We start from the raw sequence: 22,835 nt of genomic DNA, 5'->3' as shown, positions 1-22,835 counted from the left end.
CCCTATACAAATCCTGATGATTTGGCACTGTCCTAGGACAATAAACCTGCCCCATAGAAGAGTCTGCAGAACTTGAAGGGAGGAGCAGAGATAGTTTTAGGAAAAAATATGATTCCAGGGCTGTTTTCAGAGACGTGGCATTTACGTACGCTGCGAGTACCCTCTCTCCTTTCCCCCACTTCCAACAGAAGTAACCTTTGGATTCACACATGGTTCCAGATTATTGCCTCCAAACCACTCAGATTGGGAGCTAAATGCACAAAGTGGCTGAGAAACCTGGAGGAGCATCTTCACAGGTCTCTCGTCCTCCCATGAAAGCAGCTCTAGCTTTTTAAAGAAATAACCCAGTCCTCTTACCAAGCCCACAGCCTTCACTCCCATGACCTAATCTGACATGACTCAACCCAGAAGCTCAGAGGAGCTCCAGTGAAATGCACTGTCAGCCAGGACAGCAGGTCCCCTGCTGTCACCACCAAGCTTTCCCAGCAGGGCAAGGTGGGTCAGCCTGGCTCATCCTCCCCCAAACAGGGGAAAGTGCGATACAATGGATTTCTTTACTTAATACTGTTACCCTGGGGAACAGCAAGAGGGGAAAAAAAGAACTAAGAAACAAGGCTTTCAAGTTTTGGACTCTTAATAAGGGTGGGGCCACCAAGTAATTAAACTTTTAATAGGTCACTGCAGTGGAAGAAACTCTTCCAGTTGGGTAAGTTCCTAATCCATCATTAAAAAAAAAAAGACGACAGGCATTAATCAAAGCACATGAAGTCACATGGGGGGGATGAGCAACTCCAAGAACTTGCTCTTGCTAAGAGGATGGGGCAATCACTCCTCCTTTCATCAACATTTCATGCATGTTTCCACATTTCTCAGGATGGCAGCGGGAAAGAGAGCCTTCACGTCCTTCCCCACCCACCCCACTGATAAAGCTGTCGAACGCATATTACCAACCACTCAAGAGCCCATGTGAAATGAGTTGGTGGATTAATTAGCAGAAGGGCAGAGCTCCGAAGATGGAAAGATGCTCTACTGTAAAAGGCGTATTGATTGAAGGTCCCCAGCCACCACCGCAAGACCGTCATCATCCACTGTGAACATACAGTACACTGCCAGCTCCTGCACAAGCAGCTAAAACTAGGTCACTTGGCTCAGCACAGGGACACCTGGACCACACTCAGTCTTCCCTGATCAGAGAGCTGTTTGGATGCCCATTCCTCTAGGAAAATATAAGGACTTACACCTAGACAGACTGCAACAGTTACGGGGAGCACACCTTCATCTGTTGATAGTGTGGTCCACAAAAGGGCAAAAGAAAAGGAGGGGAGGCTAAACATGCCTTCTCCCAGGCTGCACATGTTTGGTGACTGTAGTCACCAAGGAGTAATTTTATTTATCTTTTAAAGCCAGCATGTAATCTGACCTTTAACTGCTACCCAGATCCACTTCAAAACCCAGCTTCCACTTCTACCCTAGAAAGCCACTATCACTGCAGGGAAACATCTCAAGTGCTGGCTTAACTTTAAGCTCGTGAGTAGTTCGCTCGTCTTCAGCTCTGCCAACAGCCTACTCCACACATTCAAACCGCATTTCAAAAGACCGCTTTTAGTAGTGGAAAGGACAGCATCAAACACTTTGCTTCCCTCCAGCTGCACTAGATGATTCTTTGTACCATAGGTAACAAAACAGAATGTCTTTTCATAGCTCCTTCAAAGGACCCTCTCCAGAACAGCCTGCAAAAATCCAAGGGTAGAATTTGCTTGCTCTGAGAAACAGAAAGTAGAGCTAACCAATGGTTTCCTTACCTGAAGGGAAGTGAAAATAAATAGTGTGTGTAGTGTAAGAGGAGAAACCTGGACACGAACACAAGTGTAAACTACAGCAGGGCATCACTCCCAGTGCAGATAAGGAAAGGTGCGATTTCGACCTCACTTAAAAACCCTTCACTCTTTTATACATAAACAAATGAAAAGTGCAGTTTTGAGCAGAGATATCACATTTTAACTCCCTTTATCATAATACTCTGAACAAAGTTTTTCTTATGAGTTTTAGAGAAATTTTACTGGGAAAGGCTTTTAAAATATAAGTATGTGAAGTTACTGTGATTTATTGTTACATGGCATCTTTTTCTAGAGTGGAGCACACTGGCTCTACTGCTTTGCTGGCAGGAGTTTGTTAGTTGCAATTCCAGCTAGATTGTATTTAAATTTGAGATTGAAGTAGTTAATCAGATTAAAAAGGATTAAAAAGGAAAAAAACCCCACACTATTTTAATGGTCTTAGCTTTAGGTAAAAAGTGTATCTGTTTTGCTTAAAAAAAACCCCAAAACATCCCAACGAAAATTGAGTCCCTGCTTCTATTCAGGTATCATGGAATAGGACATTATTCAGTGCACCTACTCCAAGTGCTTGAAGGAGAGGAAGGCAAATATAGAACAACTTTAAGACAGCAATATTCTCCACGGCAAACATCTCTGCTCCAGAGCCCTGAACCACAGCAGATGTACATCTCCAGCAGTTCTGTGTCCTGGGCTACAAAGATTCCAGAGCTTGAACAATCAAGCCAGCTCCACCAAAAATCAAGTTTGGTTTCAAGCTCCATCCATCAGGTTTGGGTTTTGTTTGGGTTTGGAGTGTTTTGGGTTTGTTTGTTTGTTTTTGTTTTTTTCCTTTTATAAGAAGAAAGGTACTATTCTGACAGCAAGAATAAAAACGTTAAGTAAAAAAATTAAAATAATATACACACAAACAAGCCAAGTACTTCAGGGCTGACCTGAGCTGGTGACGCTGGGGTTCCCACATCAGCTCCAAGAAGGGAAGGACATAGACAAGAAGAAAGCCCTGCACTCCATGGGTCGGAGCAAGCAGAACCATCTCTGTGCTGCTGGCATGGCCCTGCATGCCAAACCTCACATGAACCCATGGATGCTGAAGCCAGCCCAGGGAAGTGCTGAAGACATACTTATGCCCACCCCATGCTTTACACCAGTGTACCTGCTCGACCCAAGTGGAGAGCCACTGTTTTATCACACGTGGTCTTTAGGCGACTGGGTTTTTTGCAAGGCATTTTATTCATTTGGGATTTAGTGATATTATTGAGGGTTAAATTCCCACCACACCCTCCCAGAGCAGCCAAGATAAATTTCTCCCTCTTGTGTGACATGTCATGCACTGAAGAGGACACAGGTCACACTGCTCTTGCACAAGCCTGGGTATGTATCATATGAATAATGTTACTACTGGCATTGGGACAGAAGCCAGAGGAGCAAAGCGATGCTGCGTCCTTACCGTCCACGTTGCTGACTTTGCTGTGCTGGACTGCTGAAATGATACATCAAAGCTGTGAGGTCCTGGGTAGTCTGTGTTGGAAGGGATGGCTGGGGAGGGCGAGAGGGCGTCAAAAGTTGAGCTGGGCTGGGCATAAGGCGAGGGGGCTGTGACGCTGTTCTGCGCGTGCTCCGTGTTGTAGGGGCTGGTGGAGGAAGAGCCATTCTGGATCTGCTGGTCCATGCTGTTCAGGAGCCCCAGGTTCGTGTACTGCGGCTAGAGGCAAAGAGATGCACAGGAATGTTACAGAAGCAACATTAGCACAGGCTGGCTAGCCACAGCATAGCCTTCATGATTGGGGATGCACAGCATGACCTCAGCACACGTGTCACACCAGAAGGAAAGAGATTTGTGAAGAATAGACCCCTTCACATTGGTGACTGAAACCGAAAGAAGCTTCTCAGTCATATAGTAGATCAACAGCCGAGCTGGGAAGAAGACCTTACACATAACAAGGATGTGATTCACAGGGTGGCAAGCTGTCTCGAAGAGACAGGCTGCCTATGTCTAGAACACCCAGACCTAGACCTTTTTAGAAGGGCTGCTATAACCCGATAAAAATCACCAGGTTCACAACAGTGCAACTGGCTCTAACTTGCCCAAGGCTGCATCGTCTCTGACGGTCTCCTGTTCTACACAAAGACTGCTCCTCTTTTTGTGGATCTGACCCTGCTATGCACAGTGCCATTTAGGACCTCTAACTCAAGTAGTAACTGCACTGAAGTGTGTGATTCACTGGAGAAAAGGTTCATAGCACTGAACAGGTTGCACCATGCACTCAATTCCCAGTGACCAGTCACAGGCAGTAACAGAGAGGAATTAAAGGTCTCCTCAAGTAGCATGGAAGGCTTCTCCACATACTTTAGAAAGCAGCAATTGCCACAGTGTGCAGCACTTAAATTAGCAGATGTCACTGTGCCCCAAAAGTAGCCTCCAGGTACAAACAATGTGAAAAAATTGAAGATATCAAAAATGAAGGCTAAGGAATGGAGCACAGAAAGGCTAGGATTAGGCATATGGTTTTTTCTGCTAACCTCTCCCTAATCTAATGTCCTGAATTCTATGTGTAGCCCTGGTCCCCTGCCTCAAAGAGATGAGAGGGGAACAAAGTTCAGAGAAAGGTGACAAGAGCGAGCAAACCCTTTCAGTGTCTTCCTGTAATACAGCAGTAGCTGACTACTTTTCAGCCTGGACAAAAAGACAATGAGGAGAGAGATGGAACTCAGTATGACAGAAGTGGATAAATTCCTAAGTTACATGGAAAAAAAAAAAAAAGAAACAGGACATTAATTTTCATGATCTCTTAATAGAGAAGCTGGGGAACAACAAAACATCTCGAGCAGAATTTTGGTTTAACACACACAGAGTGGTTCTTCACAAAGCCCACAAATAATCATGGATTTTTCTGCCACAAAATGGTGCGGATACTAAAAGTTTACATATGTTCCAAAAGGCATCAGACAAGTTCTGCTGGAGAAAAATCCATCAAGGCAAGCGTATCTGATTTTAAAATTCTGAACCACAAATAGTTGTAAGCTGGGAAAGTACTCTGGGGAAAGACAATTGCACAACTACCCCACTCTTTTAAACCTCCAAAGGACCCAGCACTGGCCACAGAGACAGGGCAGCAGGTGAGCGGTACACGGGGTTCAGCCAGGCACACGTAGCCTGATCCTTGTGTATGTCCAAAGGGCATTGTTTGTGCCCAGCTTAGGCAGAGCAGCATCCAACAGGTTTGTGGTACCCACCCCCAGCAGCTCTGGGAACAACAATGAACACGCAGCAATACGTGCACCTGGTTTTACTGTTATGGCAGAATGCCCTCAGGCTCTTCTCCTTGTCCAAGGGTCCGAGCACCTCACATCCCTGCACATCCTATAGCTTCAATCCCACCCAGAACCATCAAGCTCACATATCTCTCAGTATTTCAGCCAGTCTGCTCCCAGCTTCCCTCTTCTTTCCAACAGCTGCTCCCTTTTCCAGAGACAACTTGGTGTTATCGGCCAAACAGCAAAGATTCCCTGAGTCAGAGCACCAATGGCAAGACCCATAACAAAAAGCTTTCCCAATACTGGGAATCCCACCAGTCCTACTGAAGTTTGGAGCAGCACATTGTCACTCCTCAAAGGACCTGAAAGGGAATGGCACAAGCTATCTGCTGAGCTTCCCAGGGACTTTGGACAAGCCATTTAACACCCAGCTTTGCCAGTCATTTCAGCTATGGAGGAAAATGGCTGGTCCCTTTGCAAAGATAAAGTGCCCTCCCTATACCCAAACACTTTATGCTCTCAGCTGTCCTTCCAGGAGGGGAGGAAGTAGAGAGATTTAAACCATCAATTAGAGCTCTTCCTTAGGTTTCTGTTTCACTGGAAGAGGCCGATATTTTATGGGGGTTTAATTAAAAACTCCAGGTGAGGCTGGTGCTCTGGGGTCTTCAGTGACGCACATGGGACCTCCCAGAGATGGATCAGGTTGCTACTGCGAGCTGCGCTGGGAAGAAGAAGGTCCGGTGGAGAACAGCACAGGGACTTCATTGTGGGAGCTGGGATGGTCTGCAGGGAGAAGGGAGAGCTGTTTCCCTCCCTTGCACTGTCAGAAAGGTGCTGCATCCGTGGGCAAGCCACCTCGCATCCCCCTCCCAGCCTCAGCCTACTTCAGGCAGCAAGGTCTGCAGGGCAAGGATTGCCCTCACTGTAAAAAGCACTCTGCTTAATGGGCCGCTGTTTTGTCTGAGGCCTTCAGGCAGCAGAGTAATAAAAGCAATTACATATTGAGTCCTAATCCTGGGTGAACCAGTGACTCTCCTCATTGCCTCAGGTTAGGCATTTGCCCTCCCTGCCTCAGTTTCCCCATCTACAGCAGCAGGGAACGTTATAGATGCCCAGCACCCCTGTTAGATGGGCAAGCAAGTATCTGCAATTGGACTCAAAGCTCGCTAAATAGTTGACGCAGGAGAAAGCAATCCAGACTGGTTCTTCTTCTCCAAAAGGAGATTGCAGCTTTGGCAATACAGATGACAGTTATGTCTCATCTCCTGCGGGCTATTCAGCCAGTCAAGACCTATTTAACGGACTTTTGGTACATGTTTTCCCTTAAGGCTCATTCTGTATGGCAAGAGCCAGAATGCTGATGTACTGCACCCAGGGACAGTCTTTTTCCTGTTCAATACTTTTGTATTTAATCAAAGAACAAACCTCCCTGCCCTCCTGCCCCAAAACTAAGTCCTGAAGATGTCTCAAAAATGTAGGAGTATCATTCAGTTGTTTAATTTCTCATGGAGATTACCATCAGACACACTCCCTAACCAACAAATGATGAAAAGACGGCTGTGATGAAAACAGTCTCCTAAACCAGCTCAGACATACAGACAGCAAAACAATAGTGTTTCAGCTTTCACTTAAAAACTATTCCCTCTAATCCTGGGCTACTTAAAGATGACGGAGAAAGATGGCCAAGCAGTCAGTTGATGTTAACAAGACAGCACAGTCTGGAAGTGCTGAAGGTGCTGCCTGAGAGTCAACTGGGGGGGGGGGGGGGGGGCAGGGGGGGGGAAGAAAAAAAGAAAAATAATAAGTGCCCCATTAAAATTTAAGATATCCTTAAGAGAATCAAAGATCCTTTTCATTCCTTTCAGTCCAGGGACCATCTGTCTAAATGTTACTAGTGGAGCAGCCATTCCACCACATTTATACACTCACATGCCACAGCCGAATGCCATGTCCCCATTTGCTCTTTAAATAACTATTAATCTCCTTGCACTTACCCTCGTGCTGACACAAGCAGCTGTTGGACTCCCCTTCTCCCCCTCTGAGTCCCACCAGCCTTTCACCTTCCCTGGCCCCTTGCTCCCCTCCCCAGGCAGGTGCTCCATCCACAGGGACAAAGCCAGCGCAGGGTTTGCACACACACACCCCCTGCACTAAAGCTGGTCTCGCAGCTATGCCCCAAGGCAGGCGGAGAGCTGTTTGTGCTCAAGGGGTCAACATCTGAATTGCTTGCAAGGCTTTTGGAGGAATCAGATAAGGCTTTCCGAGGCACACGCCTTCTGACAACACAACAATTAGAGGGGCAGCAGGCCCGGGGAAGTCGGGCGCAGGAATTCACCCTCCACCGCAATAAAACCCCTTGGCCTCAGCCACGCTGTGGATGGAGAGAACAAAGGAAGCAAGGGGCTGTGGACACGTCTGCAAGGCATCGCCCTCCAGGAGGGGTCCGCAGGGTGTGTGCTTGCACACACAGAGCCTCCTTTCACCACTTACCAAGAGAAAAACAGCGTTTCACTCGGCAATGAGCTCTTGCCAGGGTGGTAGCCCAGAATGCAGCACATGCTTATGTTTTGCTGCGGCGCTGTTCTAAACAACTGCAGGACGTAGTCCCACCGCCAATTCCTGGCGGAAGAATGCTATTCGGTGGCAAGAAGAGAAATGCATGCAAAGCTGGGAGAAAGGATTATCTAATTTTCAGTGCCTTTGTTCTCTATTTTGCTCCCTCCACCAAGCTTCTGAAATTATTAATATCACTGAGGCATTGTAAAAACCTTCCAATGAGTTTAACTGCAAATAGAGTGCTACAATTAAATCTTAGGCTATGTATTTTGGCACATCGTTTCAATAATGTATTTTGAATGATCGGTTTCGCTTCCTACACCCCATCAGCTTCACTTTCAGGTTTTCATGCTAACTCACGCTTCCAGATTAGAAGAGCCATGATTTCACTGGAGAGGCTGCTGAATTAAAAACCTGCCTGAAAGCTGCAGAATTGTTTCATCACGGTTCTGCTGCCGGGAGGACAGATCTCCCCACCGAATCCTCCTGACCCCAGTGGCTCCGGGGCATGTGCCACAAGGGGGCAATGCAAATGCTCCAGAGCCGATTGCTAGGGCAGAGCCCCCAACCCACTCAAAGAGGGGCCCTTCTCACCCTACCCTGCAGCAAGAAACGCCCCCCACCCCCACCCCCCCCACCCCCGTTCTGCTGCCACAGCCTGCTTCTAAGCTCATCGTGTTAATTGCTAAGGTTATGAGACAGATCTGCAAAGAGACCCCCAGAATGAAAGTAGGAGGGAAGTAATGCAAATAAAGTTCTCAAGGGGACTTCCACACCAAAAATCCCCTAAAATACACGGATTGAGCTATTAACTCCCCAGTTATCGACCTTTCAGAGAAAGCTCTGAGAGTTTCTCCGCTTGGGAAAATGAAGGAAGAGTTACCATCTCCAGGTGTAGAACACACAGACGCCTTCCACCCCCATCAAAACCCTTCCCTGTATCTCCAAAAGAATATGCATGTGTCATGCACACATACCAACAAAATCTTAATTTTCATTGCTGAATCTATGCAGCTCAAGAGCATTGTCCAGCTACTCAGAAGGCCTTGCAAAACATCACCACCGGTGCTTATTCTCCCAAGATAAGAGATTATGAAACTAATACACTACCGTGGGTTGCCAGCAACAAGATTTTGCAAGGCACTTTGCTAATTCTGTACTTTGTCCTTAACTGCACCACAGCTGATGCACTAGGGCTAAACAGTTGCAGGGCTGGTAGGAAGCACCTTACAGCAATACTTCAGCACTGGGCCAGGTAAAGACTCAGATTCCTGTTGGAAAACAGTTCTCAAGAGCAGCAGGATAAATGTTTTCCAGAGTGCTCAATGCCTATCCAAATCAGCAGACAGACACCTCAAATGTATCAGGAAAGATTTAAATCAGCCTAGTTTTTCACACCTTCCTAGCAAAGGATTTTGGTAGGTGGAAGTAAAGCACTTAAGCCCAACAGAAGTGCTCCTACCATAATTATTATCAAGTTATTGCTGACTGCAAGACTGTACAGCTTTGCCAGTTGCTCTGAAGGCAGCTGATACCCGATGCAGGCACACTGCCTGTGCCATTACAAAGAAGTGCCAAGAAATAAAAGGCTCCACCCACCCCTTCAGCTAAGATCAGGGCTGGAACTGAAAGAGATATCTAACTCACTCATCGCAATGATTTGGTTTGCATCTTTAGCCTCTTTTGTCATTAAATCAAAAAAAAAAAAAAAAAAAAAGACTGAAAAACTTACTTATGCATCAGACTTTCCACTCAGGTCACATACATCCTTCAGGAAGATGTTCCATCCTTTCAGGAGGAACAAGCTCAAGTTTGGACATTGCTCTGGTCCCCTCCAAGCCACGAGGGGAAGATGCATACAGTCTTTTCCACACCAGCTCAGACCCAAATCCCCACAGAATGCCAGGGTGCTAGCGGCAGGTCTCACAGACTCTGCACTCCCTCCAGCTCTATTTCTAAAATGGAAACAAACCCCATAAATCTAGTTTGAAGAGCTTTTCCCTCAGAGCTACTGTGCAGCTAAATACATCAAACACTCGAAAGCCCACAGACAGAATGATAATGTGCACCATATACTCAATGTGTAGAGCGAAGGACCAAATAGCTTTGGTTGAACCAAAGACATCAACAGTTACCAAGATAGGTTCCCAGGCACTATAGCTCTTAAGTCCTAATTACCATGTGTCATGGCTTTTAGCGCTGTAACAAATCTGTGTGAGTAATCTTACTGTTGGGTCATTGCTTTTTCCAGGAAAAGAGGAGACTATTTCACATCCCAGTAGCATTACAGGTTCCCAGTTTGATGGAGTGCATTGGACTAGAAGAGGTCCTGGAGTCAGTAACTCTTGTCCTGGCTACCAGACCTGCTACAGCATAACCAACGACTCCTCAACTCAATCCCACCTGTAAGCACACTATCTCCTGCACTATTTAGAAGGGGATCTATCTGAGATCCATAGGGCTGTGCAATAAGCACCACCACATTAATTTTAAGAAACTAAATGCAAGAACAATAAAGAAGAAAATATTCTTCTTCCAAAAGGGACGAGCCTCCTGTAAGAAAGGCAGAGAGACTGATTCTCTTCTCCACCCCATGCAAACGTCCTGCACAGTTATTTCATGTTAAGTAGGAAGATAACCCCAGCAGGTTGCCTGGGTAGCTTCCAACACCAACTAGACAGGTAATGCACAACCTAAAGAAAACAGAGTCCTTCATTTCACGGGGCAGGGGGCAAGAAAGAAACAAAAATCAACAACTCCCCCTGCCAAAACCAAACAAAACCAAAAAACCCAACTAAACTGCAGCATGCCTTCCCTTCCAGAAACCACCAATCAGCCCCTCGGCCACAGCCAGCTTGGTAGCCAACACCCTACATACACTAAACAGGAGAAATTGGTGTACATCAATAATTTGCAAACACACACCATCACGCTTGAAAAATGCTATGTTCTGTTTGCTGGGGGAGGGAGGAAAGTCTGGGTGATTTTTGCTGGGATTAGCTATTCCACTCTGCATATCATGCCACATCTACATCCTTTAGGTTTACATAGACAGCACAATTTTAAGAGCCATACCCTGTAAGGCTGCAGCCTACTTGTTTCCACCTAGACACAGTTCTGTGGAACTCAGCAGAACTTCTTGTTCAAGTTAAAGTCCACATATGCAGGTATTCACAGGCTTGGAGAATAAGATAAATCCATGAAAAAGCAATGTGAGGGCAAGTTTCTACTCACCCATAAAGGCTGTAAGCTTTGGAGTTGTTTTACTCCCCCCAGCTGTAATTGTTTTCCTTTTTACCTAAACTTTGAGTTTTGCCCCTTGGTTAATTCATTTAACTCAGCAAGAAGTATTTTTCAGCCAGAAGCAGGGTGCCTTTTAAACAAGCACAGCCCAAAGCAGGAATGCCTGCAATTCCTGACTCCTACCACCTGCCACAGGTTCACCTAAAAGAGCTTGTCTAATTTGGTGATTATCAGAATGACAGCACATCCCACTTCACACAAATATTAAGTCTGGATATCCTACATTTTGTAAATATTTCTAAGTATTTTCCAATGCACATAAAAATAGTATCACTGACTTCCCTAGAGCTGTAATTTAGGTTTTAATCAAGAAAAAAAAAAAAACAGGAAAAAAGTTTCTGAATTGCACTCTTGAAAAAAAGTTCTTCTTACATAGAAAACAACTTCATTTCCAAAAGTCAGACCACTTTATGTAAGCTTTCATTAGAGTATCTAGGCTATGCTTAGTTATTTTGAAAATTCAGACAGTTTAAACCAGGAAAAAGTCCAAGATCCACCCCCCCTGCACACAGTCGTTTCTTTACTCTGAGCTTGTGCACAGCAATTTGACATGTAATAGGAAAATATATAAACAAAAAAAAGAGGTGGTGAAAAAAAAATCATACAATATTACCTCCATGACATGCAACAAATCATGAGACATCAGAACTCCATAATCTTAAATCAAATTGATTAATAACCCAAACACTCAGCTTCCTAGAATTAAAACAGAGACCAAGAGTTTCTTATGTTCTCCTATTACCAGCTGGACAACATAATGTCAACAAGGATCTGAAGAGCCATGAAGTATGGATGATTTACAAAGGCACCCTCTCACACTCCCAAGAGATGTAAACATAACTGAAGACAAAGACCTACATCAGGAAAACCAGAGAAAGACTGCAAGATTTCAGCAAGGCTTTTTTTTCGCCTGATTTCAGTGGCTGAGAAGAACTGTAGGATTTCTGGGCACCTGGCTGAGCTGTGATCCTATGTGCTGAGTTTGTACAGCAACGTTGAAAAGTTGGATAAAAAATAAGAATTTTTAAATATAAGAGGAACCAATTAAAATACAAAGGGGGAGGTGAAGCAGGGGCTGAAGAGGAAAACTCCAGTAGCTGATTAAAGCTGCTTTGTTTCTTGAGCTTTTACTGGACGGTAACCATTGATGGTTATCAGTCATTTCAGACATGCAGCATTTTATTGTGTTGAGAGGGCAGCATTAGGCTGGACATGATATCTGTGTGTCATCCACAGTGAAAGGCTGCAGACACTGTAACCACCAAAGTATGGCCATAGGGCACAAGGACAATGAATAATCAGGTCAGAATAGCACCAGGGCCTGAGGTTAACTCCAAAATTCATCATTATGCTCAATAAGATCTGACTATGCCAGATTTCAGACACCAAGGTAAAATACTCCAGTTAGGTAACATTTTAGTCAGAACAAGAAATTCAGATCATCTGCAAGTTAAAATAAGCCAAGCAGTTAAACATACACAAAAAAAGGAGAAAGAAAAAAAAAAAAAGCAGCCACACATAAATCCCCCACACCCACTCTTTGAAGCGTGGTGCTACTACAGAATATAAGAATTCGCAAGAAGAGTTATAGGAGGGCAAAGGGCAAATTAAAACAAGTTAGAGCAAGCAAAGGAAAAAGGTTACACTGCAGCACGAGAGTCCCTATAGATTAAAAGGAAGATCTACTGGATTTTCTATTGTATTTGGCCATTTCATCCATCCAAATGAGATGAGAACACTCCTGGATGATGTTCTCAAAAGCCTGAGACACCAAACAGCAGACTGAGAGGCTTTCAAGGTTGAGCAGGGAGTCGAAAGGACTGGCTGCCAAATTCTGATTATGCCCCAACTACAGAGAACAAAAGGAGGTAGGGCTTTGCCTTCCAACACTTTATTTTGTATATTAAAGCAGCTCCTGACCTGCACCAAGCTGGCATTGCCTGCACCCAAGGTTGGGTCTGTTGGGGTTCAGTACAGCAGCACACACAAAGCTGGGGGACAACCCTAACCGCCCCTCCCTCTGCGGTACATGTCAGGAACACCGCTTCACATCACTGCTGCAACCTACTCCTAAGACACCAGCAGGAGCTTTACATGGTGTTTTCCAAAGATGCCAGCTGTGCATGCACCAGACCCACAAGCTGGTCTTTGCGGGGTGTGTGTGTTTAGGCAGACACAACATGCATGCCAACTCAGTGCTTCTTCCACAGTGACTTCACCCTATCGGCTTTACAACCATGAAGAATATTTTCCCCAATGATTTAAATCATGTTAACACATATTCTGCACACCCAGGATTTCCACAGGGCTCTCTGGTATGTGCCCCCCGATGTCTAACAGCACAATCAAACCCACTTCTCAGTACTTCCCTCTCTGTCCAATCCTGCTGACTTCGGCAAACACCGAGACACCTGGTGCCAGGGTCACTTACACAAGTCATGGCTTCAGAGATCTACATTTGATGTGCTCACCTGGACAGACCTTTCACTGTCCAAACTGAGATGTTAATAGATTTATTCAGAATGGAATCGCTCACATTAACAGAAAGACAGGAACATTTTCTGCTTAGATTTTCCTAATTTTAGTGGCTGCTTGCAATAAGCAAGTTAGCTAAGCTAACTGCAAGGAATTTCTAGTTGCTTGCCCCCCAATGCATGTGATTTCAATAGCCAAAGACAGAGAGGGGGTCTTCCAGATCTTTTGAGAAACAATGTACCTACCAATTTCCATCCAATACCACATTAAACTCCTTACCCCTCCAACTGAAACATTCACAGTTGCTTTCAGACACACAGCACAGTGGACTGACAAAGGCTCATCTCTACAGCTTTCCCACCTCAGTATTCAAGTAGTAGTTCCCTGTTTGCAAAATATTAGAACACACCTAGCCAGTGTATGTTCTAGTTTCCTTTTTAAGAACTTGCACACTTATCTGCTGCTGAAAGAGGGTGGAGGGAAATTCACTCATCTACTTAGCGCTGGTCAGTCACCACCAGCACTCCTGAGAGAGTAAATTCTTATGCTACAGATCAAATGCAGACTAAAACGGCAGCAGTGATAAATCACAGTAAAGGCTCGCAGAGGCTATTGAGGGTCTCTCAGAGACACAACATAAATCTGAAGAATCCAGATTTTACAGAGCAGTCAGGCAGAATTTTATTCTTTTCTTTGAGCAATCACACCCCAAAAAAGTATTTCATGATGCATAAAGATGTCATAACGTTACCTAAAAAAGGCAAAAAACCAAACCCAAGCAAAATGACTAAATACTTGAAGTCATTTCCCATGCAGCAGAGAGATCCACTTTGCTGACTTGACACTTTTGCTGGCAGCATGCTTCAGTCCTCTGCAGCTGCAGGCTGAGAGGGCACATCCACCTATTCCTAGTGTTCTGTTCACCCCTGCTCCCCAGACGCCGCGCACCAGCCCCGCACACCAGCCCCCGTACGCCCCTAGACTGCGGCTCTGTGGCATGGGGATCTTTGCCTCAGCGCACAGCCAAAAAGCCCAGCACTGCTCCTCCTCCCCTCTCCCCGTTCCCAGAAGTCGGCAAGTTTCTTTGTATTTACTTCCTAGATCTGGATTAAAACTGAAAGATTCATATCTGCCCAGACACAATCTATCCCTTTCATTCCCAGACACTACCCCACCATAAAATATTTCCCCTTCCCTCCCTAAACTGGGCGTTTCCTCCCACTCTCTTGCCCTTGGTAAAAACATTCATCTTCTTGCCATCTTGAGGAAGTTGGATTCGTCTCAAATTTCACCAGGTCCCCTTGTATACCACTTCCCAAAGTCCTTGGGGGGAAGTTTAATCCGGATCCAAACTCTGGAATCAATCCCAAGAGGCTGCTGGGATCCAATCAATGCATTAATTTTCAAGCATGCTCAGCCTTGCCGCTTGGGTCCACTTCCAACCAGAGCGGACGGCTGAGCCCAAGCCCAGAAATACATCACACCTCTAGCCATCTATTCTAGTTATTAACAGGCACATCCTGGTGAAAACACTGCTGCTTTAGTTGTACCATTAAGACTCCGGGTGAAACAGCAGTGGCAGGGGATTTGCAAAAATACAAGATATCATTGAGTCTTCCTGGATCAACTCCAAATCAGTCAAACATAGCACAAACTAAAAGAAAAACATACGAATAAAACCCCAACAACACCACTTCACCACCCCCTAAAAAACCCACCAACACCGCCCCCAAAACACCACCATGAACACATATTTAATGTCTTTGTTGCTTCCTTGTGCATGGAGCTTATAACAATAGTCAGTAATTTCAAACAAAATCATCAAGTTTAGATTCAAGTTCCCAAAGAGGATTCAAGTTTACTTTGCCAATGCCAAGGAACTAAAACTTCCACGCTTCTTTCTGAGACTTCCTGAACAGTCATTTCTTACTGATTTTACACCTTATATTAGAAATCTTACAGAAATAAAAGCCCAGTCATCTTAAATCTCATCCTGCTCTATTTGTTCTTTGCTCAAGGTAATGGCAAGCAACTAAGGTAAACCTGGAAAGCCTCTCAGGCTTTTCATTAGAAGAGAGCTGGGACTCTCCGCAGGAGCCAGTCTGCTTACAGGAAATAGGTTCACCCCTGCATTTCACTGCTCTTCCTTCTCAGTAGCTTACAGTCAAATCACAACATGCAGACTCCTGTTTCTCCTGGGCTTGGCTGCTAAGGCTTTAGCCCATGGTTTGCCCCTACTGAAAAGCAGCTCCAAATCCCCACAATGGTTACAGCATCTTCTCCCAGCATATCAAACGTCTGGTGAGAAGCTCCATTTGGGAGACTACAGATTGGAAGATTCCTCAGAAAGAATTTAATACTATAACTAAAGAAATAATAAAAAAAAAAAACCCCAGGAAGTTTTATTCACTTGGAAAGACCCACTCGCATGCCCAACCATGGCTGAGCTCATGTATCTCTCTAAAGATCACAGCCTTGGTTAGTTGTCACAGGATTGCAAAGTGGCTTTGCATGGCGCCGAGACAGCAGAGAATCTAGAAAACGTGTACAAGTGAAAAAAAAAAGTTGAACCTCAACACCCTTGGAGAGAAATTATTTTCCTCTTAATTCCACTTGATACCAAAATTGACTTGACACTAATCCAGGCCAAGTGGCACAAAGAGCTTGAGCTCACTTCTCTGCTGGAGAGGATGGAGTGGAGTGTTTCTGTTGGTATATGAGAAGCTCCTCTCCTTTCTGATGATTTATGCAACCTCACTTTAAAAGAGTTGCATTCATTTTATTGCCTACTCTGCACATTCTCAAGAGGCGTTGGAGGCAGTGCCAGAAAAATAACAGGGTTTAACAGTGTCTAGCACAAATCCATGGGTGCAAGAGCTCCTTTCTGAAGCATTTCCAGATTTTTTTTTTCCCCTCAGTGGGAACATTTTGTAAATAGAATTTAAAATTTGCCTTGAGCCAGGCAACACCCGCTTTTATTCAGCCCTTCACGATAATGGAATAAGTAGTTTCTCCACCGGTTATAGCCAACGTCTTCCAGAGGAAAGAAAGAGCAAAGCACATGGTTTACACCCTCTCACATCCCACATCCACAGCTTTCCTGTTGCAGATGCCATGTCTTCCTCATTGAACTAGTGAAGCTTCTGTCTCACAGAGAACAGCTGCAATTGGAAATAAACCCTTCTACTGGGCAGAACTTGGCAGATGCAGCCCGAAAGGTCACCACCAGATGGGTTGAAACACACAAGGCAGACAAAGCTTCCTTCTGTTGTTTCTGTATGCTCAGGGACAGGGAGAGAAGAAAAACGATTCCACTTGATTTAAAACCATTACTTCATTATTAGAAAAAGACAAAGTAAAAAGAAAAAACAACAGCTCCTGAGGGAGCTAGGCAGTAGCATAAGTGAGCCTGTGTTGGGGAAAAAAAAAAAATAAAGTCAGAGAATTCAGGTGTTGGTGACATTGTGGAAGATTCAAATAATCAGACTGATATGAATAAACCAGTCAAAACAGCAGTTCATGTATTCCCCAAGAAATAATCCTGAACAGAAAGTATACAGATAGCCTCAGTTGAGACAGGATGAAATTAATTTACAGCAAACAAAAATGGATCATCAGTTACAACCAACAGCTCAACATGTAAAATGCCCTCACTGCACTGCAATGGCAGCTCTTTTCCATCTCTCACAGTAAAAACCTTTTCACTGTAGAAAATATCTAGTATTAGTTTCTTGACAAAGGAAGCATGCTAAAAATTTGCCAACAACTAAGAAGATCCTCGTCCCTGATTTCGTACTGCTTATTAAGACTAGTTTTGAGCACGGAAAATTGTAAAACAGATGTAATTTCCAATCTGATGTCCAGTGTAATTAAATTACTGTGCAAACCACAAAACGTGTTACTGAGCAGTAATGACACTTTACACACAGAAGAACTATCCTGATTGCTGCAGAAGTATTGCACACACACAGAGAAGGTAAAGTAGTGCAGACGGACGGAATATCATCAGGTTTCATTTTTGTCTATTAAGGGATATATTCATTCTTTCCACCCACATGCAGGTTACAATCACTTATTTCTGGGCTACACCCACAGCCTCAGACTGCTGAGGTCCAGTCCCTCCATCTAAAGCAAGGAGAGGATTTCTCCAGGTAACATCCCCAATTCACTGCTCAACCTGGGGGTCACGTTACCTCTACTATCAAGACTGATATCACCAAAAATTTTTAGTACGCTATTATGAAACAACAGAAGGCCATCCACGGCACGACAAACCTGCTCCAGCAACTGGTTGGACCCTCATCAGAAACACACTCAACTCTTGCCCTTGTCTGCATTTCTCCCCCAGAGTAGTCCTCTCGTTTCAGGTGGGAGAGAGATGGGAGCACATGGCAAGAGGCAGGTCCCAGCTTACCGCTGCCCATCTCTCTAGACTACTTCAGTCTCTTCATTGGCGCACACAAACAGGGCAGCAGCATCCGCTCAGTCTCTCCAAACAAAAGATTTGGGCATACCTAACCTTAGACTTTTCTATCTCAGGAAAAATTGCAGTCCAGTTGTAAAGGTTTAAAAACCCCTCAGAGAGCCTCTACATCCTCGCAGAAGACCTTTGTAGCCCAAGGATAAGACACATGCCTCACAAACCTGCACAGAAGATACATGACAAAAACTTTAGCCCCTTGAGTGCAATTACAGCAAAAATGAAGGATGAATACACAAAAAGCGTAGCTGGAATTGCAGCTGGACACCATCAAGGACTACAACCCCCAATGCACCTCCCTATTTCTTGCTCTTAATGAGAGACTGTGTCCGAACCTGTAGGGCCTTGATACCATTTCAATAAACAGAGGCCACTGAAAGGCAAAGCCCTCGTACCTGAGTCCTGCACAGCTCAGGGAGAGATTTCCTCCCAGGGACTGAAAGTTGCCTGCCTACTCTGAGCCAGCGGAACTCTGAGACATCATCACAATTAATAGGAGGAAGGACCAGGACAGAGGTTCAGGTTTAGCCAAAACCTTCCTTGAGAAACTCGTTAGGTTTCACATAGTGTCTATCCAAGTGCTTTCATCTTGCAGTAGGACAAGCTGTGGGGTGCAGAGGGTACTGCACAGATGGGTCTTTCTCCCTCGCCTCTCCAGGCTGGAGGAAGGCAGCAGGTGAGCTGCTCTCCTGGGCAGCGACCGGGCAGTGTCCTTCAGAGACCGCTTCCTTCGCCCCAGGTTTGGCTGAGAGCCACAGAGAAGACGCAGCAGGAGGGAAAGACCCTTTGCCAAATGCAGTCAGGGTGACCTCTGCCACGTGGCGAAACCAGCCAAAGAAAGGAGCACCAAAGGGGCCATGGCTTTGTTCTCTTTGGTAGTTCACAGCCAAATCAAGGCTGACAGCAAGGATAATAAACCCCAGTCATGCTTTTACTGCACACCAATGAAGCTGATGCTCAAAAATGAATTGCAGCTCGGTTCCCTTAACCTTAAACTAATGTTAGCTGAACCAACATCCCAAGACAGGTGCAAGAAATGTTCCTTTCACTGAGGAGATCCATCTCCCTCAGGACATCCTTCCAGACCACCCCAGAGACCCACATGTCTGCTCCTGCAAAAAGGAAGGACTCGCATCTCGGGCACTAGAGGTCAAGCACATGCATCTGAACAGTTATTTTAAAAAGCTAAGAGGGAAAAGAAAAGTAAAACAAAAAAAGCACCCTTCTGAACAGGCTATCCTAACCCTCAAAGGTATTCACAGCAATCTGTATACAATTTTTCTTAATCTGCAGTGTGAAGGAATGCTGCCAAAAAGCCATAAAGCAGAGCATAAGACTTTTTAGCATAAAACCAGTTTTCCCCACTCCCCTCCCAAAACTATGATAAAAATCTTAACGGAAAGAGATTCTTTAATTTGTGTCTCTCCCACAAAGAGCAGGAAGGTGCTTGGGAAGGCTGAGGGATATAATAAAAATCACAGCACGCATTTCTTATCAGTGTTTGAACAAGAGGTGTTTATCCTTTTGGCAATGCCTTAATTTGATTTCAGCAAACACTCCAAATTCTGCATCATTGTCTCAGCCAAACGGCAGAAGAATCCAGAGTCTCCAAAGGGAATCTCTAGTGCTCTCATCCTCGCTTCCCAGTACTCAGGAAACTTGGACAAGAATGGACAAACTTGCAGATACACTCTTCACACCCAATTTTGGGCACGTTCCTCTGCAAACATTTGTGCACAACACCTAAAATTTCAGATGCGGAGATGCGGTAGGAAGACACAGTGAGATCCAAAAGGTTCCTGCACATCAGCACCTCATCATCCCATTATAACCGCCCCAACGTCTCTCTCCTCTTCACATCTCCTACTCATAAACACACAGAAACAGATCTCCAGGGTCATCAAGTCCGGTGCTCTGCCAACAAAGGGCTTAATTGTTCTTATAGTCAACCCAGATCAAATGCTGGGTTAGGTTAAGCTGCAAAAGTGGTTGGGGCAGGTTCCATCTCCAGCCTTTCAGGGCTGTGATTCACTTCAACACCCTTCTCCCCTCTTTCAGCTTTTCACAACCAGAATTTTCCTATTTGGGAAGAATTCCTCATCCCACCGCAGCATTCGGCACTACGCTTGCGGGCATGGGTGCTATAGGGCTGTGGGCGATGGTGCAAGCTCACCGCCCTGGCCACGCAGCTTGCGCTGGGGCTTGTGCAAGGGCCAGTTCCCAGGCTGTGTGCTGGCACAGAGAGCAGAGCTCGGCATCTGCAAGCAGGCAGCGAGCGTCCTGGGGCAGCTGGGCCAAGCACCCCAAGAAACGAGCTTTGGGGAGGAGGGGACTCCCTGCTTTCCATTTTAAAATTTGACATAAATTGGAGGGGAAAAAAAATTACTCCTCCCCTTCAAATGAATTCTTTTGTCTGTTTTTAAACCCAAACTATAGTCTACAGCAAGTTTTTAATGAGTTGGTATGGCCGCCTTCTGCACAATCCAGCAACAGCTCTAAAATCTAAACTCTAGCAAGCACCAATTGCAACAAATCATTACTTCTATTTCTACGCTGAGAACTATTATCATTTTTTTCTTTTTTAAGGAAACCATGCCAAAGCCTACACCTGGTTTTCAAGCTTAGGCTGAGCAAGGTTCATCATCACCAATAGGTTTTAATTGAGCATTAACGAGTCTCCCTCTCTTTTGAGAGGAGTCATTGGAAAGGCTGCTCTTCCTCAGAAATACAGCCAAGTCAATGCTAATTAGGTTTGCCTTCCCCAGCGTGCAATGCTTCACTGGCTGAACAAAGTCAGTGCACCATGTTCAAATCCAAGAAGGGGAAAGGAGGAGGGGTGGGAGGGGTTGGTGATGGGGAGAGAAAAAAAAAAAAAAAAATCAGAGCTAAAGCCTTTTAAAAAACTTCCCCTGACAGCAACGGTGATTAGCAGCATTTAAGCGGAGCGAGAACGCTCCTGAGCGCATAGCTTCTGACAGATGAGCCCAGCAAGTCAACCATAGGGACTCCACAGCCCCACTGCTGCTATTCAGCGAAAGTTGATCAGATAGCAGCAGACAAATAATGCCAAGCAAACACTGTGAGAAGTGCTCTCTCCACATTTAAGAGTTTATAATTAACCTGGGGAGGGTGGAAAAGAGTCACCAATTCGGGTCTTCTGCCTGGCGGCAGCAGGTAAAACCCACATGCACACTGGGCGTCTGCACTCCCCGCAGGAGAGGGGATGGGGAAAGCACACCGGTTTCAATTTACCCCTTGCTCCCCCCGAGTCGCAAACCTGCCATCCCAGGTGTGCAAGCCCCAAGTCTACTTTTAACTGGTTTTTCCTCGCCAGCTATTGCATCTTCTAGCTGTGCTGCCGGCCTTGCAATTCCTATTTTGTTTTCTTTTCCAAGTGGCTGAGCTTCCGTCTGCTTCAAGTCTCGTACCCCATGCCCTCCACTTCAAGCATTTTCACCAGGAACACACACACACATGCGCGCGCACACTCACACACACGCACAGAGGAGCTTTTGCTGCATTGCCATTCTGACGAGTGTCAACACAGCTGCTGTCTTTGCTGGAATGTAAACCAATATCGTCGCTAGATCTCCCTCAACCCCAGGTAACTTCCTCAAAGATTTCAACAGTGTGTGGCAATTCTCTCCACTACCACCTCACAAAACATTGGCCCAGTTGGTTAAAAGTGATTAAATACATTTTAAAAAATAATAATAATAATTAAAAAAAATAAAGCTTCATCTGAAGTTTGCATTCCACTCACATCCACGCGGTAGAAAGGGCTGTAGAAAGCAAAATGCATCCATTGTACACACATTCATGCTCGTATGTTTAGACAAACACCTTGTATAAAATATCTTGCTGCTGCAAGTCATAAGGAAAGGTATTAACAGCACTGAGTAAAAGAGTTATTGGTGTGGACGCTAATGCAACACTTGCAGCAGAGAAGCTTTGTCTTTATATTATTTTACTTTAAAAGGTAACCTAAGAAGGCATTTATAATGCATTTCTAGTTATTTCCTAGATACTATCCTCTTCTAACAATGAGCAGCAATTTTGGCAATAAAAGACTAGTAAATGAGTTATAATGCAGTCAACACCGATACTGTTCGGACTGCTACAGGAACACAACCTGTACACATTGCCTGCAGTAAGCGACTGCTTTGCCTTGCTTCTCCAATGGAAGGAAGCTATGTTTGACTGATCAAGGTTCCCCAAACAAATTCACGGTCCCAAATTCAAAGACTCAAAGTTCACCCTCCTTCAGGTATTTAGCCCAGCAAACTCCACTGCCCATTGTAAAGTGCAAAAGTTTCAGAAAAGAAGTGTATATTCTACACGTAATTTCAGGACTACAAGGGTGAAGAAATCGCATGCATTCACTAAAAATATACTGAAGATATTATAGCTCAAACCTAGAGTCCTTACCTCGCTATACTGGGACTGGGCATTGTTTTCCAGGTACAACATGTTAGCCGTCAAATTGATCAGTGCTGCTGTTCTTTCTTCTGGCTCCAGGATTTTGACAAACACCTCCCACCCCCTAGAAGACCCTAAAAATATGTGATGCTACTTGGAAGATAACAGGACTCGGAGTGTGCCTTTCTGCATAATTGAAGTTTCCCTTATATACCTAACTATAGGCAAGGAGGAGGAGGTGGGGCTCTCCTACCTTACCTGTCCAATCTGTCAAAGTGCCACCTGGAGTCCTCCACTCCAATGGAGAGAGGCCTCTCCCAGCTCATTAAGTAGTTAGAATTCCTTATCACCAATCTCTAAAAAGCAAGCGAAGGGAAGGGGGGGAAATGACACACCAGAAGAGAGAGAGGGAGGGAGAAAGAAAAGGAGAGAGAGCAGAAGAAAGAAGAAAGGAAATTATAACTTTCCCTTGTCACTTTCCTACAATTTTGGGAACTCAAAAGAGAGGC

The 22,835-nt window shown here is 45.0% G+C and overlaps 1 protein-coding gene across 5 annotated transcripts in view; it reads right to left on the bottom strand.

Annotated features, from left to right (window-relative positions):
- Positions 1-22,835, bottom strand: part of TP63 (tumor protein p63) — an 87,222-nt gene that overhangs the window by 49,457 nt on the left and 14,930 nt on the right. For all 5 annotated transcript variants that reach the window (XM_056358839.1, XM_056358843.1, XM_056358840.1 and 2 more), the window contains exon 2: positions 3,286-3,540. In XM_056358839.1, coding sequence (XP_056214814.1) covers positions 3,286-3,540 — 255 coding nt within the window. The remainder of the gene's footprint in view (positions 1-3,285; positions 3,541-22,835) is intronic.

Source organism: Falco biarmicus, chromosome 13 (assembly GCF_023638135.1).
Source record: "Falco biarmicus isolate bFalBia1 chromosome 13, bFalBia1.pri, whole genome shotgun sequence".
Taxonomy (NCBI): Eukaryota; Metazoa; Chordata; class Aves; order Falconiformes; family Falconidae; genus Falco; species Falco biarmicus.
This window is presented reverse-complemented; position numbering and strand designations above follow the sequence as displayed.